The 21,312-nt window shown below is 23.5% G+C and overlaps 2 protein-coding genes across 2 annotated transcripts; both read left to right on the top strand.

The window, feature by feature from the left end:
• The first annotated feature begins 823 nt into the window (after nucleotides 1–823).
• Nucleotides 824–15,593, top strand: LOC112595550 (protein Wnt-1-like). Its single transcript, XM_025340802.1, has 7 exons — nucleotides 824–1,143; nucleotides 11,013–11,145; nucleotides 11,214–11,334; nucleotides 11,432–11,592; nucleotides 11,659–11,766; nucleotides 14,420–14,691; nucleotides 14,767–15,593. The coding sequence occupies exons 1-7, from the start codon at nucleotides 1,076–1,078 to the stop codon at nucleotides 14,954–14,956; spliced, it is 1,053 nt and encodes a 350-aa protein (XP_025196587.1). The 5' UTR covers nucleotides 824–1,075; the 3' UTR covers nucleotides 14,957–15,593.
• Nucleotides 15,594–18,834: 3,241 nt separating this feature from the next.
• Nucleotides 18,835–20,990, top strand: LOC112595462 (mediator of RNA polymerase II transcription subunit 20). Its single transcript, XM_025340690.1, has 6 exons — nucleotides 18,835–19,093; nucleotides 19,155–19,233; nucleotides 19,326–19,468; nucleotides 19,531–19,790; nucleotides 20,033–20,143; nucleotides 20,859–20,990. The coding sequence occupies exons 2-6, from the start codon at nucleotides 19,220–19,222 to the stop codon at nucleotides 20,973–20,975; spliced, it is 645 nt and encodes a 214-aa protein (XP_025196475.1). The 5' UTR covers nucleotides 18,835–19,093; nucleotides 19,155–19,219; the 3' UTR covers nucleotides 20,976–20,990.
• The last annotated feature ends 322 nt before the right edge of the window (nucleotides 20,991–21,312 follow it).

The raw sequence follows: 21,312 nt of genomic DNA, 5'->3' as shown, positions 1-21,312 counted from the left end.
TTTTCAATTATTGTCAATGAAAAATGTACTAAAATAGTTTAAAAATTTGATACAAGATCTTATATAAGTTGTTCTAAATAAATTCTAATAGCTATTTAAAAATATAAAAATATATACACATAAGTTTTTCATTTTTATATCCATTTGAAGTTCAAATTTTAACAAAATTCGTCAAAATTACAAATTGTACAAACTATTTTATAGCTTCTAAAAGTATACATAAAACCTTTAATTTAAATTACTAAGGTTTGAGAATCTGATATAATATTACTCATAAGTAGTTCATACTAGAACCAACATTTTTAAAAAGTTTATAGGTAAACACAATTAATTTTTTATAGATATTTCAAGTTACAACTTAACATTTTAAAGCAAAAATTTAAGATTTTAAATAACATTACAGAGTGATTTACTCAATGAAGATATGTACATTTAAATCCTACTGTACAGCACAACGATTACCTACTTATACACTTTTTTAGAATTCATAACTTAATTTTATTTATTTATTTTGTATCAAAACATATTATTGTTTGTATAGTATATCCATCAACATATTGATATATATATATTAACAACGCGCGTGTCACTGAATTAAATAACTGCGTATCCTTATACGTAATGCGATTATAGTTTAGTTAAAATTATGTTAAAAATTATAATCTAAAATAACGAAAATTATTTGTTTTGGCCATGATGCGGTGTTAAGTCTTTATCGTACGAGGAAAAGTTTCTATCGTACGGTTACAAATATAATCAGTTTATTAAACATGGTACACATTTATAGCGTCGGAGGGCTGACTGAAGGGAATGGCCGCGAGTGATTTGGTTTCAGTTGCCAGAAGCATCCCCAAGTGGTCGGTTTAGATTGTCTGGCTTTGTACTTCGTTTTCGTTCTCGTTCTGATGTAACCGGACCGCAAATAATACGACTACAGATTTTTAAACCATGATTTATTTAAAATCAATTACTATACGGTACCTACATGTTTGGTGGACATAAAAACAATTTTCTTTCTCAAATTGAATAAAGAATTTTTCTATTATTACTGTGAAAAAATAAATCGGATACGGATATGTGGCTTACATTAAGACAGATTATTATGATTGTTGTTCTTTTCAACGTCTCAAGAGCAAATTGGTGGTATGTTTATTTTTAATACACTTTTTTAAAGTTTATAATGGACATATGAATGTACACACACACATCCACACATATATATATATATATTAATTACCTATGCCTTTTTTTTGTTTTCGAAAACAAATATTTTAAATATGTACACATATTTCATTCGAATTTAAAATCAGTTTAATTAAGTGCTATATTTTTTTCATAATAATTTAAAGTACTTACATGAATTAAATATATTTTAAAGCAGTAAACTCAGATCAGAAATATATTAAATTAAAATATAAAAATATTGAAAACAATTTAACAGTTAAAAAATAATTAAAATAATTTTAATTTAGCTTTGTGTGAGACATAGAGAATATTTCTTTGATATAAATATAATAATTATTACCGGGCTAAAAATTATAAATACCACGAATTAAGAAGAAATAAATACTAATTAATATTTTCATTAAAAATGTAAATATTGTAAATAGGTAGTTTATCTATATAGTTAAATTAATTAATTAATTTAATTTAAATATATCAAAGATTAATTTGTGTATTGATTATCTAAAAGAAAATTAATGATATAAATATTATGAACTATTTGATTGAATAAATTATGATAGCACAAACTCCTAACCTTTTATTGTTTTTCCATAGTATTTAAAAAATAAAATATTAAAATTGTATTTTGAATGCATTAGTTTATTGTAATAACGATTAAATAAATCATTTATATTTAAAGAAAATAGAAAACTATGATTAATTATAAAGGGCATATTTTTTTTACATATATGCGTAATCAGAATTAACTTATTTTACTTAAAGGAATCAAATTTAAAAAAATTGTAAAAAGTTAAATATTAATTTTTATATAAATTATAATTAATTTAAATTAATTTTTATTTAATTTAAATGTGTATTTTAACTCTAACCTATTGAATTATAATAATTTTTGACTTGAATATTATTACCAATAAGAATTTTTTAACAGAATTTGGATAATAACAATTATATTTATTTTTAAAATTGAATTCAACAATCTATAGAAATATTTTATTTTTTCAATCTATAAATATTTTTATATATTTTTGTTTTTATTCTTTTCCTACCTCACGTAATACGTAATAGCTAGCATTTTTAATTTAAATATTCTGAATTTTTTCATCCAGAAATATAAAATTATCTTGTAAAGTATTTATTTATGAGAGTTTATAATTACATTAAATTGCGTTTAAACCAAAGGTCTTAAAATCATTTCAGTTAATTCACTTTATAGCTGAAATTTTAAGTGGTTATGATCATTATATTTTACTATTTTTATTTTGTAGAACGTAAACCAAAAAATATTTTTGTAAGAATAATAAAAAACCTAAAAAATGAACAGTATTATTTAAGACTGGTTAAATAAAAACCAGTCAAATATTTAAAACCAGTAAACATTCTGTGGACATCTCTAAGCCATATGGTTTAGTACGGTTCATAAAATATACCAATGAATACATTTTTAATTTTCTGGATGAATAACCAAACCGATGCACAAAAAGTTAGGCGATGCGTTTTATTTTTCATTGGCCATTAAGGGAAATGGCTTTCTTTAATCCCTTTATAAAAAATAAAAATAAGTAAGCTGTGGTGGTTATGTTTTTTGTAAGTACCTATTATTTTTACTTTGTATAAGATAAGACTATAAGAGTGTTAAAATCATCTATACATCTAGTTATATTTTATACGCACACATGATATTTTTTGTCTAGTTTATTTATACTTTAGAGTTTAGTTGTAACACAAGCCCAGAATTCTATACCATATTTAAACAAAATAACCATGTACTTGAAAAATAGTTGTTAATAAAACAAAAAAAATTAATTAAAATATTTTATTTAAACTACTATAATTATAATTAAACTGCTAATTATACAATACTATTTGATAATAGTGATACAATAATATAATTGAGGCAGGAGATACAAATGTACAATAATAGTTTAAAATTAAAAATATATTTGTATGTAATAGATAGGCTACTGGCTACTGTACTCATATATTATTAAATGCCTATGCTCAAACCTTATAATATAAAAATCCATAGTTACATAAAAAACTATCAACCTATATCTAAATTTATTATATTAATAAGAGCCATTTATAAGCACTAGCGCATAAACCTAGCCTTTAAAAGACATAATAACTTCAAAAAATTTCAATATTTTAATCATAATCACTAAAAAAAGTTCTGTTGTTTAATTTTTCCTTTAAATTAATCAAAATATGTTATTATTACGTGACTATGTGAGTATAGTTTTAATTTGTTAAAAATAAATATTATTTTAGTGTAAAAATTCAGTTATTTAAATATGTAGGTATTAATATTTTTAATTTTAATAATTTTGTTTGAAAAATATAGTTAACTAGATTATTAATGATAAATTTAGTATGGTTAGTAAGTATACTATATGGAGAGAATCATACATTATAGTAAAGATGAAATCATAGCAATAGGTAAACTCATCAAAAATAAGTAATAACCAATAATTATAATATGTCAATTTTGAAATTACGCATTAATAATTATCGTTCGGATTAGGTATAAAGAAACTGGATTTGATTTAATTTGTGATTATAGAAGTATTTTGTTTATGGAAGTACTTAAAATTATACTTCAATATATTTAACATAATATTATTTAATTATTATAATTATAAGATTTGAACATTCAGAGTAATATTGTGTTAATCACATTATTAATATTATATTAATCATTAGGTACCTTATTACTTAAATTTTGTAATCGTGCATAAGTTACTTATTGATTTATTAAAATTAAAATTAAAGTTTCAAAATTACGATACGCTTTGTTGCTGAAACACGAAAATTCACATTTATGTCTACGTTGTATGAAAAATACCGCGATTGAATCTAGATATCTACGTAAGTTTATATATCTATATTGTTGTACAAAGAGACGTGCAGTCGGGCAAGTTACCGCCACCGGACGTCACGCGGGGTTTTTACGGATTTGCCGTTTATAAACGAAAGTTTCGTGCCGCGCGCGTTTCGGGATAAAGAGGGGAGGCCAGTGGTAATAAAGTCGTTTTTATGTGTCGATCATAAAGTACAAAAGCCGTTTACGAGTGAGAGGGACGCATTTTTCTGGGGGTGCCGTTTTCTGTTTTCAATAAAGATACGAACGGTCGTGGTGGCGGTGTGGAGAGGGGGTCTCGTGGCAGTGTACGAACGCGCATAATATGCAGCTGCACGGTCTTGTATTCTTTTTTTTCGCGTTCCGGGGTTCGATGTCGGAGGCGGCAGTGAGAGTCAGGAAGGGGGGGATATAAAATTTATAGGTTGCGAAAACTATAAAATGAGACGATTTCCAGAGTTTTGCCGGTGAAATTAAGTTTCCCCGTCGTCCCCTTTTTTTGTGCTGCCTCTCGCCGCCACGGCCGTTTAAATTTTATATCATCAACATTCTATATATATATATATCAATAATAATAAAATAATAATAATAATAATAATAGTCATTATCGCACTAGATGCCGCCATCCACCGAGCACATTCAAACAACACACGCGCATATTAATAATATATATATATTATATGCGTGGGGATCATATCTATTGCACAAGCACAATATAATGTTTACGATGCGAACGTGTTTCACGCAGAAACCAATAAATTTGGAAATAAATCATGTCGAGAACTTATACATTTTGGCAAATAGGCAACTTGATCAACAAAAATTTTGTATAATATACCTATAATCTATATTATAAAAACATGCTTTTACTTTAATATATGCCGATGAAAGATAAATGTTTTCCTCGATCATAATTGTATAAACATACTTATATTTTATTAGCAATTTAAATACTAAAAAAATATAAATTGTTTTAAACTGTAAGAATTGTTTTATATATAGATACATATAGGTACTTTTAAATCATTTTGATTACATTTATAGACATACCTACACTGAACTTTATTATTATACCGTCAGAACAGCAAAGATCTAAACATAAAGAAAAATTAATATATACTTAAAGTCGATAAATATTTAATGAAACTTTAAATCAACATTACTGAGTAGCTTTTCTTTTGTTCAGTACCTTTTAATGAAGGTTGTAAAAAGTCCTTCCATTATAAACCTTTTATAAAGACTTAAAAATACGTAGGTACATCTTTGTCGAGTTAATCCTGAATACTATATTACAAACTCTATACTAAGTATTTAATGTGGTCTTGGCATTTACTTAAGACGTCTTTCTAGTTATATAAATACTGAATTAACTACAAAATACAACATGAAAAATTGTACAGAATAATTAATAAATAATAGTCGATATTAAGTTCTGAAACAAGCATTACCCCACCCCCTGGATTTGATGTATATTATGTGTTATTATATTTAATTAATACATTTCAAATATTAATTATATATTTATATGTACCAAAACTAGGATACTTGACTAATAAGAAAAAAAAACAAGAATATTTAGAAAATATATAAATAATCTTTATTTACTAAGCACTATGAATAAATGTAATGCAGAAACGTAACTAAAAATGTTTCTTGTCATCCTCAAGGCTTGTATAAATACAAGACAAACCTTAATTGTGATACTTTACTCATTTTCTATATTTCCTAATAAGTAAAAGATAAAGCACTATTCACGAACATCTATAGCTATAATACTTAACAGAACGAATCATAAAATCATTTTTAATTGCTATTATTAGAATTTTTATTTGTTACTTATTTCTATATAATTTAGTATCTTAAATAATTGAAATATATACATTGAATATATAAATATTATTATTATTATTATTATTGTAAATTTGTTTAATCATTAAAATAAAGACAAATAAAACTATGAATTTGGTTAAAATAAAACTCTGGATTTAATTCAATGTCTCATATATTTATAAATATAAATCTACTGAATTGGCTGGAAAAAACAATATCAGTAATAGTGTCATACTATCAATTTTTTTTTTAGATCTTTTAAACCAATAATACACGTATATAAAGATATATAATATATGAAAACTTTAAACTAAACTGTAAGAATTAGTACTTATTAAATTTTTAAATAATTTTACTATTAAAATTTATTACTCATAAGACTCATTAAGAAAAATCTAGAAAATATAATTTTATACTTTTTGAGAATAGTAATGTTGTACTCTAATAGTTTTTTCTTTTTTTTTTTGAAATAATTAATCATTAACATCATTATAATATTATATAACCCGGTTAATTTAATAATAACTAATAAAGTTATAAGTATTAGACAATATTTTATTATGTAGTATTATGTCACACTTAATTATTATCTATTAACTGTCATTCTTATAACTTGTAAGTTAAAATTAATAAAAAAATCACAGATATTGGTCAGATATGAATGTTTTACGACTACAATGCTACATGGGATATTAAAAGAATAGGGAAAAAGTATATTCCCAGCTCTTTATAGTTTATATTTGGTAGGAAAAATTTAATTCAACTTTAAAATGTATCACATGTAAGTATTAAACGTTTCATATTAATCAAGGAATCGTAAAAAAAAACATTTCCGGTTTTCATATTTACTTATACATATACTATAAGTTTTGTATGGCTTTTATATTATTGACTTCTGTTTAATGTGTGTATATGTTCTTTTACGATCACAAACACCGCCACATGTTTATGATATAGAATCCGAGTAAACAGTGAATTCTTTTACGTTCTTCAATATTTATTTTGAATATAACTGATTTAGATCTTTACTGGTAAAATTAACAAATCTTGTACAGTTTTAAATTGTTTAAAGGAGGCTTAATTAAATAATAAGTTGTACGTTATATTTCGAATTACTTCAATTTCCAAATAAAATATTCTTTAATTAGAACTTAAAAATTACTTAATATTGTTTCATAAATATTATTATATTTATAATTTATAACATTACAATTATTTTTTTTTTATAAGTAGTATAATTATAATGTACCTATTACTAACAAAAAAAAAAAATATGTATTTAATATGTTCATCTCGAATTTATTATACGTCATATATCTTATATTATAAAGTCATATGAAAATTTTGTTAATATTTTTATTGTATATTTATACAAATTAATAATGAAAAAACATAGAATATACGTATATAAAATATAAGTAGGCAATTTTAATGTAATTTATTTATTTTCTAATGTAATATAGGAATAGTAGGTTATATTTATAAATACTTACATGAATATTCAAATAATTAATATGTATTATTTTCGTATTTAATATTATAATATTTTGCTTAAATATAATACTTTATTACTGAAATCAGTTGTAATTACAACTATGATTTATTTGTTAGGTAATAAATAACCGTGTTTATAAAATTGTTATTTTAAATTAACATATAAATAGATTTATTCCATTTATTGTTATCAATTAGAAAACTCTTAGAAAACAATATGCAAATGAATTGAATAATTTTTTATAGTAACTATAGATACATATATATATATATATATATACATATATATATATACATATATATATAAATTAATAATTAAACATTTGTACGTGAATATATTATATTATATATTTTCTTAGGTTACTATATAATTAATATAATTTATCTGTAATAAACATATATTTTAGGATAAATAGTTCAGTATGTTTAAAACTTGTTTTATTAAAAAATTCTGTGTTGTATTATAATATTTTTCAGTACTAGATAATATATCTTGACGTTTATTTTTAAAGATTTTTTACTTAAACATTCTATACAAAACTTTTGCAAATATATTATATATTATACATTCATTTTCTAATGTTGATAATTTAATATTCTCATGTACTACATGTGTGTGTTCAAATAAATTAGGAAAATAAAAATGGTACTAATCTTAAAAAAATATAAGTTGCTCAGATATCCGGTTAATTGTCTGTACTATAATATGTAGGTATATAATATGCAATGTACACCAATGTAATTTGGGTGAAGCAAGGTGGAAGAAACTACAAAACCCATGTACCGCGAGCCTTAAATAGGTTTCGAAAACTCTCATATTACCTTCCAGCTGTCATGTTATATTACCATCATCCAATTTTTTTTTTTTTTTTATGAGCATGTTGATGAAAATGAGAGCATTATGGATGAATTATGATTTGACCGTAGGAATTTAGACAAGTACAATGGCATAAAAAAATATTAAATACCTATATGTTTTTATTATTTTTTATAATGTTTTATGTATACACTAACGCTACTAGGACTACTACTTCTATTTGGGACGCAATTTTATTTGAACTAAATAACGAACTCCTATACGTACGATTTTATAAATTATAATAATTACCTCTGAAGATACCCATAATAATATGATACGACTAATTTAATTAATGTTCACGTTGATTTTTGATTAATAACAATTTATTTTATTTTTCTAAATATAAAATAACAACAATTCAGAATATTTGGGTCAGTTACAGACACTAAGTATCAGGCCTTTTAATTTTAGTGCAGAATAGAGAGTGTTGTAAACTGTTGACATTAAATTAGTATGAAATAATTTCTTCCAAATTTTCTGAAAGTTTTCTTTCGTAAAGAAACTACTTTTTATTTTAAAAATTTTCGATATTTTAGTGTCATCATGAAAAACTTTTAGATTCTGTAATTTTAATCGGAGCCAGAAATTTATTTTTATATTTATTTACTCAAAAAAAGTATTTACAGTAAAAAAATAATAGTAAAAATCATCGTAGCATACAACTTATGTAATTCAGAATTTTACTCTCATAATTCAAAATACATATAGTATTATTTATTTTAATTTTATTAAAAAAAAATAAAAACTACATTTTTTAGATTACTATTAAATACATAGGCATATTTATAATTAAATAATTAATAGTTCATGAAGCAAGTATATTCAAATTATTATCTAAACAAATGCATTCATTTATCTAGGCTAATGTTAGTATTAAATACCTATACCAAACTTACGAGTCATAAATTATACCTATTCTTTAAAGATGAGGTTAAATTTACAAATTTTGGATTTTATTTCTCAGTTGAATGTCATCGGGGGGGCCAAAATGGCCGGTGATTGACAGATAAAGGAAACCAAAAAGGCGGAGCCTTGTCTTCTGAATTCAAGGGGTTACTAGGCAACCATAACACAACAATATGTGCCTGTTCTAGAATAACAATATGCAGGTCTAATAAGGACGTACATGCGTTATATACGAATAATAACCCTTGTTGAAAGAACGCTACTAGAGGTACTTGGAAATCTAGCGTTGGGGTGATTTCACTGATTTTAGGGGACTAATTAGTATAAGGTTTATTAGACGGCTTATGTCATTCAAACTTGAGTTTTTATAAGTGGCAAATTAATATGTTTATCCCTTTTTAAATATATCCAACAGAATGAAAAAAAAAAATACCTGCAGGGTACCTACATTATGCGTAGAAGAACGCGAAAAAGTGCACGTTTTCAGCACGAATATCATTATTTTTTTAAATAAATATTAATACACAAATATATGCATATAATATATATTTTTTCAAACAACCAATCCACATTTCGTTTGGAAGTAATATTATAATTTATTTATATAATCATGTTCCACATGAATAATTAATAAAATAACTTGTTTATTATTTCCTTACAAAATAATTACATATACGCGCTGACAAAAGCATTTTTATTTTTTAAACTAAAGCTAAAATTATTATTTTATGAACGACTATGTATTATTTATATATCTGTTTTATTAAATATTAATTATAAGTTATACTTTTAATATATATGCATCATATTGTTCCTAATTCATAAATTGTTATTAAATTATATGTATAGTGTCGTTCTTAATTAATGTAGAATAATACATATCTTATAAATTATAACTAATATACGTCACAAAAAATATTAAATACTGCAGATATAGTATATGATATACCTATATTATAATAGATCATCTTATTAGTTGCCTCGGGCATAAAAAAAATGTAATAAAATTTCAATAGAAAAGTTGTCAGTTATGTTTTATATACCTACACTTTGTGATTTTTTGCCGCCAGTTCAGTGGCCCTGTTTCGGCTTAATAATTACTAGGTTACTTCAATAATTTGACGCAGATAGATCACGCCCCCCTGCGTTTAGATGTTTTTTTTTTTTTTTTTGTTTAAAAGTATTAAATTAAATAGCGGCGGCTAAATAAAAGTATTTATTGTCAGTAATTATAACACCCATAAGTTATTTCGAATGTTATTCGATAGAATTAGAAGGAAAAATACCATTTAGTTATATGATCAATTTTTTTTTTTATGTTTAAATATTCAAGGAAAAAATACTGTAGAATAAAATAATAATAAAGCTTAAGTTGTAACCGTTTCTAGTTTCTATATAGGTATACACAAGTTGTTTTACTTAATTTCTTTTGATTGTAATTTGTAATCTAAACCTGATTTATTCCAAACGTGTAATACATTTATAGTTATACGGTCTGTTGGTCTAAATAAATTAATACATATATATTGTGAACAGTGAATATATATAGGTATATAAATTGGTAAAATGTTTTTACTTTTTAGATAAATTAAAAATTACGTTATGATTGAAGAGAATTTATTGATTTTCGTAACGTGTTTTTTTTTATGTTTTTCGTTTATGATTATATTATTTTGCTATAATCTACAAATATTAATTTTATATATAGTATATCGTTTACTACAAAATGTTACCTTAATTTTTTTTATTTTATACATATTTATTAAAAATGAATTTTAACTATATGACTTTAAAAATATAGCTTTAAAGTAATAATATAAATATACGTGATATATTATGTATTTCAAAGATTATTTAAATTTTTCTGACATAATTTTATAGGTATTTAGGACTGCAAAATTATCCACCAAGAGAGTTTAACCCATTGCTTAGCCATAAAGAAAATTGTTACCGATATCCATTTTTGAAAAGTAGACAACAGCAACTGTGTGACCTCGGGGAAAAAATTATGAGTGTAAGTAAGTGTTCTACACAAAAAAAAAAGAATTTGAAAAATAGTTATTTTATATATTTTGCATGTAGGTTGTGAGCAGTGGAACAAAAATGGCTATTGAGGAATGCCAACATCAGTTTAGTACACAGAGGTGGAATTGTACCACTTATTCAAATAATACTTCAGTATTTGGCAACGTATTGTCGTATAGTAAGTTAAAATGAATCATAAGAATATATTTAAACAACAATTCATAAGTACATTATTTTAACATACAATGCTAATTTTTACCATAACAAATATTTAGAAAGTAGAGAAAAAGCATACGTAAATGCTATAACATCAGCCGGAGTAGCATATGCGATTACAAAAGCATGTTCAAGAGGTGAATTAAACGAATGTAGTTGTGACAATAAAATTCAAAGAAAACAAGCTAAAAAGAATTGGCAATGGGGAGGATGTTCAGAGGTTACAACACCAAGTCTTATCTAAAAAAAAATAGATGAATTGAAAACTAAACTTTTATTTTTATAGGATATACGTTTCGGTGAAAAGTTTAGTCGTGATTTTGTTGATTCCATAGAAGACATCGATAGTGTTCAAGGGCTAATGAACGTACATAATAATGAAGCTGGTCGAAGGGTAAATGAAATTATAAAATATTTGTTTACTTAAAAATTGAAGTTTTTAAAAATACGTTTTAAATTTTTTTCTGTAGGGGTTTATTATTTAGTTGTTAATTTTTATATAAATATTATATTATTTCAATGTTTTATAAAATACGAGTACATATTTCAATATAATAGTATATAAGTACCTGGTGATATTATTAATACTATTATAGTTATGATACATAACAAGGTAAGTAGTAATAGTACTCACTATCTGAATATTGTTATTACAATTGCCGGATGGTTATGCATAGCTCCGAATGATTTCTCAATTCTTATTAACCAACAAGAGTATATTATGTTATTAGTCAATAATTTAATTTATGTCATCAGTCATCACACTTACTGATTGTACGTTAATACATAAAATAAATGTACAGATTGTAAAAAAAATTAATAAATACTATTTCTACAGAACAAACATCAATTATTACGTTAAGATAGTATAAAATAATTTTAGAAAACTAATTTTATATTACAGATATTATAATATAATTTATAAATAATTTTAAAAATTTTTGTCTGCTTACCTATACATTATAATAATTTCATTGTTAAATTCTAAGTTGATTCATAATTTAAAATTATGAACGAAGTGATTATTAGACTATGATGTATGTATGTTGTGTACATAAGTAATTGAAAATGCTTTGATTTTCAAAATTGGACGTGGTTTATAGTAGAAAATTTAATATAGTTTGTGCTTAAATGAGATTAAATTAGAAAATTCCTATTACTGTTTTTTATATTTGGGAAAAACCAAAAAAAAAAAAATAATAAATATATAACAATTTAGGAAAATGGAGATTTTTTACATAAATCCAATATTTTACGAAATCGATTTTATTTTTATTTTTTTGTGTGTAACTCAAGAACGAATAAAGAAGATTCTTAAAAGCTTCACCAAATTTTAATATTATTATTTTATAATTACGATATTTTGACAATTTGAGCTATTTATAGGCATAAGAAGTTTTCAATTTTTTTAATTTTTTTTTTTTTATAAGAGTTGATTAAAAATTATTTGCAAATGCTTAAAAATTTAATACAATATTTTTTGTAAACTTTTTATTTTACAGTAAAAAATATTGAAAATCTAGTCACCATAATTTTTTATGAGTCTTTAAAATTAAAATTTTTACAAAATATCAAAAATGTTCAAATTATTTTGTAGTTGGAAATTTAAAAAAAGTTGTTCTTATGCCTAAGATTTGAAAATGTAATATAATGTTTTATATAAGTTTTTTGACTTATATAAAACATGTTCTACTAGGGAACCAATTTTTTTTATGAGCATTTGAAAATAAAATGTTTACAATATCAGATATTCACCCATAAAACAATAATTTCTCCTCAAAATACTTTCTATATTTTGATATATTTCATAAAAATAACAGTAGATACTTGAAATTTTCACCAATTGTTTATATTATCATTTTCATTACATAATACAATTTTAAAAATATTTTAATTTTTCTTTAGTTATTTATAGGTATGATAAAATTTTAATTTTTTTTTTTTACAATTGTTTATAAAAAATTCTTGAAAATTTAAAATAAAATTCCACATATCATGTTTTTCTCATATTTAAATAAAAATATTAGAAATACAAAAGCACAATTTTTTTTTTATATACATTTGAAGTTCAAATTTGGATAAAATTAATTAATTAAACAATAAATATAACGATATTATAATTTTATTATCTTTTTATAATTTAAAAATGTTTGTAGGAACTTTAAATTTTTATGTATATTATAATATTATTATGAATTTTACTAAACACAATGACATTTTTTATTTCTTTTAAGAAATTATTATTTATTTATACTATAAATCTATTTTTAGTGTCTTACGTTGAAGATGTTATTAAATTTTAAGTCATATAAGTTATTATAATATGGCATAAATATATATTATTATAATAATTAAAAACCAATAATAAACGCAATATTTTCGGAAAAATGTTCTCAACTTACTGTAATACTAACTATACTAAGTACTAATAGTAAAATAAATGATTTTAGTAGCTATATTAAAAACATGACGAAAATACGAAATGTATATTTAGTTAGGTTGACAGACAGTCTCCGCTTAGAAGTATTTTTCGTATACAATGATATATCATTGAATTTAAATTTAACATATCAATACTCAATAGTGACACACTCGAAACTTAATGTATAGTTGAACGGTACTCACACCTACGTTTTATATTAATTCAAATTAAATTAATATTTTTTGTATTTAAATTTAAAATATTATGTTCAACATTAAATTACTAACTTTATAATTAAAATAAAATTATTAATTAATCTTATGATTAATAAAAATCTTTATGGCTTCATCACACATACTTAAATCATTGTATGATAGGTTTATAATCTCAAATTTCAAAATTGTCTATTAAAAAAAAATACTTGTTTTTTTTCATAAACATTTAAATTATAAATTTATTATGTTTGTCATAGTTTAAGAGTAAATATTTAAGTATAAATACATACTTTGACATAAACGAAAATAAATTTAACTGGATTATTAATTATTAAATCAGAAAAAACTATTGCCTTTCAAAGTTTTAATATTATAGTTATTAATTATCAAGACTTTATTTAATTTTCTAGATTATTCGCTCTAGTATGCAAAAGGTATGCAAATGTCATGGTATGTCAGGTTCATGTAGTGTACGTATTTGTTGGATGAAACTTTCATCGTTTCGAGATATTGGGGATTCATTGATGGTAAGATATGAAGGTGCTTCACATGTACGACTTGGTGAAAAGAAAAGAAAGAAAATTAAAAAACTTCGACCAATCAGAATAGACAGAAAAACACCCAATAAAACGGAACTCGTATACTTAGATACATCTCCAGATTATTGCGAACGTAATGAATCGTGAGTAGTTTTAATTTTAAACGTACAAAAGTACAGCTAATATGTTTATATAATTTAAATATTATTTTAATATAGATTGAGCATAATGGGTACCTACGATCGTGTATGTCAAGGATTAGATGGCTGCAGACATCTATGTTGTCATAGAGGATTTCAAATTAGATTAAGGGACGTAGAAGAGAAGTGTAAATGTAAATTCATTTGGTGTTGTAATGTTGCTTGCGAAATTTGTAGGTATAAAAAAGAAGAGTATATTTGCAATTAATCACATTTTGTATAATATTGAGAGTTCACAGATAGCTCTAAAACTATGATTATATTTGGTTTGTTCATAAAAAACAATTTAAATGAATAACGTATTCTAGTATTCTCATCACAAATTACTTTGTACTATTTTCTCAAAAATGTTTAATGGATTTATCTGAATTTGAAGGCAAAAAATAAAAATGTCACCGACTTTTTCGAGTTTTAGGACAATATAGAATCTTTATTGATTTTTATTTAATTTATTTTTTTCTTAAAATAAAAATTACTAATATATTATAAGACATGTAGTCAGTAGAAATTATGTTTAATAGTTACCTACTTATTAAGAAAATGACTGATATGTATGAGTGATGAGAATTCTAGGACTCATCGATTGTCGATTATAGATAACTTGATAACGTTTTAAAATATAACATTTCTTTGTCTACTGTAAGTTGTCTTAAATACATTTACTGTCTAATATGGCCTACCAACATATTATAACAATGAGATATTTTGTATTATGAAAATAATCTTTATTATAATAATTTAGTTAATATTGAGTGCGCACGTTTACTTCCCACTTCTGTCCTATAGTTTTCTGTTATAATTTATTCAATATTGTATTTAGAGTCATATTAATTATTAATACGCACACGTGTATTTATTAGTTGTTTTTTAGAGTTTACTTTTTTATCATAATATATCAGTTAAGTTTTTTTTTATACAAAAAAAATAAATAATCTATTTTATATTTTTTAATTATTTAATTAATATAATATTATAATATTAATATATTTGTCATAATTTAAAAAATCTAAAAAGTACATTTTATTCATGAGTTAATTGTAATATAGAATTTTAATTTTCAGTGATGATATGACATTATATGTAAAACACGTAGCAATAAATTAGTTTGAGACATTAATTGTTTTGTTTTTTAATAAATATTTTGCTGAACGACTACTATATATAAATCGATGTATATAATACAGCTATATGCAACACCTTGACAGTATGACATACATTATAGTAACAAATGTATAAATAATTAAATAAAAGGTTGAAAATTTCGTATTATATCCATCTGAAGTTTATTGTGTAACTTTTGTTAAATGTAGGCTGTTTAAGAAGAATACTAAAAAAATATAACTATAGATTGAAATGCCGTTTTCTCTGTTACATTTAAGAAACAGTTTTCAGTTACCTGAAAAATGATTCTTAAATTATGGGATATAATTGTTAGCACATAATGTTAACTATTAGCTAGGTCAAACATTTTTTTTGTTTGTAAGAATCATTAAATATTATCCAGAAACTACCACATCGAGAAAAAATTTCCTATCAACAATGACTATTAAATCTCAGGAGAATCAATAGCTAAATCGTTTTATATTTTTTGTAATTAAGTATAAAGACAATGTAAGTTCTATAATTATTCTTACCAAATTGTTGGCTTAAAACATTTCTTATTGTAAAATTAGTAATGTGTTTTTCTAAAACAAACGACTATTTTATACTTAGTGAAACAATTTATCAACTGTTAACGTATCAAATAGGACATCTACAATGCCATGAGAGTCTATCGAAAACTGTCATAGAAGGTGACGTTAAAGGCCATATAGGATGAGGAAGACCAAGGATGGAGTACATGAAGCAAATCATAACTGACATGGAGAATAATATTTATAAGGAACTAAAGGAATTGATTAAAGATAGGGATGCATGAAGAACTGCAGCAAACCAATCTAAGGATTGAAGACTGAGAGAGAACGTATCAAAATATCCCGATATTTTTATACGTTGTATATGTATAAATTTATGTAACTATTTAATATTTCTGTGACATCATTTGAAAAAATACGCTTAAATTGTTATGATATACGTAACATAACTTCACAGGATTAACAAACAAATATTTTTATTTTAAAAAGATTTTGAAAAACTCCATACATCAAAAATATGTATATTGATAATGACATAAGTGCATAATATCATAAACAAATTTACGTTTTTGTTAACTTAAAAGTAATAACAAAACAAAAATATATTTTAAGAGGAATAATCTACTCGCTTATTTTAATATTTATTATCTATTGAGTCTGAATTTAAATATTATAAAAATTATTCAAAATACTTTTAAATATAACCAAAAAATTATTTTTTGCTACAACATTGTTTATAAAACATTATGTTTTAATTTCAAATTGAATATTTTAATTTTTATATATGCAGATAATCATTTAAAATGTTATAGTTAGAATTTTTTCAATAGTTTCTAAAATTATTTGAAAAATTTCGAAAAGATATGACCCACCTCTTGTATAGCTGTATAGGTCCCTGTTTACATTAGTAAAACATAGTTAAATTATTAAACAAATATTATAAACAAAATAATTGCTTAATTTTTGAAATGTTTACAGATGCAAATCATCTACAGTACTGCAACTAAATATTTATAAGCAATGGGAGTAAGCATATTTTGTATGACCCAGTTAAAACATAGTTTTTAAATAATTAATAAATTTCGAGTAGAAAATTTAATCTAATTTGTATTTCGAGAGATCAAAAATAAAAAAAGAATTTAAATAAATGGAAAAAAATTAAAGAAAGAAGGAACATTTGACGCTATTCCGGTTTTTAACAAAATTAGGTAATTCATTATTTTGTTATAATTTAAAAATAAATAACCGCGTGGAAACTTGAAATCTTCATCAAGTATACTTTTTTATTTTTTTTTATTTTAAATGTTAATAAAACTTATTTGCTCGCTCAATAAGATTAAAAACTTTATACAAAATCGCATATAAGTTGTTCCTATATCTGAATGAAAGTATTAAAAATACACAGACACAACATTTTTTATAGGAATTTAAAGTTAAAATTTTTAAAAAATCACTAAAATTCACAAACTATAAATATTTTGTTATGAAAAATTTATAAAATCATCGATTTTAACTACGATATTAAAACCATATATTCTCGTAGATAGGTAATAAAAATGTTGGGCACTATTTATTTTTAAAACATTAAACTACATAATTTTTATATTTTATGTCGTTATCGAGTAACTGGCTAAATTTTTGGCTATTGTTAGCAAAATTATGGGCATCATTTTTAACCCTGTGGGGGGCTGTGGCCTACCTTAGGTGGTGTTGCATAGCAAATCGAGGAATATTTACGTTTAGAATGTCCAAGCGAGCGCAGCGAGCAAATGGCAACGCTGGCCCCTAATTTCCTTTGAAAATATATTTGACATTAAGCATATATTTTTTTTTTGGATTACTCAAAACCAAATGATTTCCGAAAAAAAACTTTTGGCATCATTTAAAACGCTAAAATACATAGGCTTCCAAAAAAAAGTATCGAAATTTTTAGGGGGTGCTAAACTAGATTTATTCCAAATTTACCTATAAAATGTACAATACTAAACATTAGTGTACCTGCAAGTCCATAGATGGCTGGTACCGTGCCAACCGATTTTGAATTTTATACAGCTACATACATTTATACAGCTAGTCCATCAGGTTTAACCGGTAAAATGTTCCGTTCATTGATTAAGTTCCTATATAAATAAACACCACAAGATCGTAATTTTAGGATTGAAATGCCTTGAAATAATATTTAACATTTGTATTAATTTTGTAACTATTAGGTACATGTTGTATAATGTTATACTTTGTAAGCGGCATGGACTTAATATTTAATACTTTGTATCAGGTATATGATTAGAGGTAATACCTGGGGAAATTTGGTAAGTGGTGAGCTATCTGGATTATTATTGAACCGACAACAAATAACCGTGAACTTATAGATGGCGCTGTAAAACAAATTTATTATCATTAAATTGATAAAAATGCTCAACAAACTTTTGAATATTATCATACAATTACAAAATACTGTTGTCTGTTTTGTTTGTTGGTAGATCAATTTATATGTATAGGATATAGAGTATGCACAAACGCCACAAATAAGTAGTCGACATATTTCTAAAAGTCGTCATTAAAATTTGAAATTATTAAGTGCTTACTGTTCCCTAACAAGTGACTTCAACGATAAGTAACAACTTAAATTGTTAAAAAAAGCAAAATAACTTCTGTGTTGTAATAAGTAATAACTAATACTAAAAAATACCCAAATAGAAATTATTATTTAGGTAAACAATATTTGTACAATTTTTTTATATCAAATATTAACATTTTAATTGTGTGTTTTAGTTTTATTATTGTATCATGTGATATATTTTTTTTTCACTTGAAGTATATAGTTTTCAAACCTTAACATGGGCGTTACAATGTTAGTATCTTTGGTTTTAATAATTTTGTTTTTTTGAATTTAAAAATAACTGTTAGCATGTGTTTTTATCTGTTTATTTTGAATATTTGTAGTATACAACAGTTTCCGATGAAAGAAAATCGTACAGGTGCTCAAATAATTGAATTTCTTACGAAAAGAGTGAATGCACTTGGTGCCAAACAATGTGGTACATTTCTTGTTGACTGTGAGACATACGCCTCTATACCTCAATTAGGTGAGTTATAACAAAATAATATTCATTTTGGTAAAAATAAATATAACAAAACTTATGTCTAGGTGTCCAACGAACATTACATGTATTTCATAATTCAGAACAGCCAGCATCAGTGTTTGCGATTCTTGATAATGGTACTGGAAAAACTGTGCCTGTTGTCGCAGATGCATTATTTGATTTGCTTTTGTTGAAGATGTCGTCTGTGTATACCTCTAAAAAATCTAAAGTTGAAATTAGAGGTCCAAGATTTGAGCTAAATGATTTTGTTATTAAAATTGGAGCAATAAATATTAATCACAATGTTAAAGGCATTATTGTGGAGGTAATAAATAATATAATTGGTCTCTTAAACTATAATAATAAATGATTAAATTCTATGCAATATAGTAAATACATTTGTATCAATAAACTCAGTGTTTTATTCGGTTTTGTTATAGTTAATAGATAGATATTCTATCTATTCATATAATTATGATAAAATATAAGACCTAGAATTAATTTTTAGATGGTTAGATGTGTAATAATATTTGTGTTAGTTTAAATAGTGCTTAATTTTTATTTTAGGCAGAATATAGGCCTTGTGTTGTGTTTGGTTTATGTTGGGATATGTTACGAGAATTTCTTCAAGGATTTTTAGGATCTTGTGTGTCAAATATTCCTCCTCATTATTTTCAAGTAAGTAAAATACTTCATATTTTTAAAGTATCATACATTTGTTGTAAATAAAATATTATTAACCTATAAAATAATAATTTATATACAAATTTGATTTTTTTTAAAAACATTTTTGTTCATTAAATTAGGTTGTTTTAGGTTCCTTTTAGTAAAAACTCAATTTAGGAGATATAGCATTAAATTTTATACAATACAATTTATAATTTGTACTTAATTAGTAATTTAAAATAATCTATTATGTATACTTTTTACTTTCTGAATGAATAGAGTGATTATTATTTTGCTTTATCTATAAGTTATTAAGTATTTACGATCAGAAACTACACAAGAATATATATGTTACATTGTTACCCCTGTATGAAGTTAGGGGCTTAAATGAATGCTACATTTTCATTAATAAAAACCAGTTATAAAATCTGTATATTTCATAATTTATATCTACAGGCTATAAAAATGTTGAATGCTAGTTATTAGTTTTATTAATTGTATAAATATTGGAAAATCTAGACTTATGAACTATATAATTTGATTTTGTTTTAACTACCAAATTTAAAAAATAGTTCAACAGATTAAAACACTTACAATATAATTAATATAATTTGATGTTTATATATTTTAAAATAAACACATCTTAGAATTTAAATTAATCAGTTAAAAAAATATTTTTTTTTAATTATTAGTTATTAAATATGTAATTATACGATGAATTTTTCAGAATCGTATGAATGATATTTTTCAACCATTGGACACCATTCAACAGTACTTGGATCATATAACTATATATAGAAAAGCCACAGGAATTTTACAACAATTTAATACTACTAATACTTGAATATAAATAAACCAATGGAATATTCTTTTTTTGTATTCATAAAAGCCAAAATATTTTTAAATATATTTTTATTACCAATAGTTAAAAATTATGTTTTAGCTACTTAATGTCAATATTATGATGAAAAAATAATGTAATATACTACACACATTTTTTAAATAGGCTTAATTATATTTATTTGACTCATTGACATAATAATTATGCAACATGCTTATTAGATAAAATACAAATTTAAATAAATATAAGATTAAATTTAATTTCAAATCATGTAACTAAAATGTTATGATCTGTGGTACAATTGTATAATATAATTAGACTTAAAATTAATTAGAATTAA

This window comes from Melanaphis sacchari, unplaced genomic scaffold (assembly GCF_002803265.2).
Source record: "Melanaphis sacchari strain LSU unplaced genomic scaffold, SCAv2.0 Contig27_pilon_pilon, whole genome shotgun sequence".
Taxonomy (NCBI): Eukaryota; Metazoa; Arthropoda; class Insecta; order Hemiptera; family Aphididae; genus Melanaphis; species Melanaphis sacchari.
This window is presented reverse-complemented; position numbering and strand designations above follow the sequence as displayed.

Coding starts and splice junctions, on each gene's coding strand:
- LOC112595550 (XM_025340802.1), top strand. CDS start 1,076: ATGTGGCTTACATTAAGACAGATTATTATGATTGTTGTTCTTTTCAAC. Junction 11,335..11,431: donor TGGCAACGTATTGTCGTATA/GTAAGTTAAAAT, acceptor ACAAATATTTAG/AAAGTAGAGAAAAAGCATAC. Junction 11,767..14,419: donor ATAATGAAGCTGGTCGAAGG/GTAAATGAAATT, acceptor TTAATTTTCTAG/ATTATTCGCTCTAGTATGCA.
- LOC112595462 (XM_025340690.1), top strand. Junction 19,791..20,032: donor TTAAAGGCATTATTGTGGAG/GTAATAAATAAT, acceptor TTTTTATTTTAG/GCAGAATATAGGCCTTGTGT. Junction 20,144..20,858: donor TTCCTCCTCATTATTTTCAA/GTAAGTAAAATA, acceptor TGAATTTTTCAG/AATCGTATGAATGATATTTT.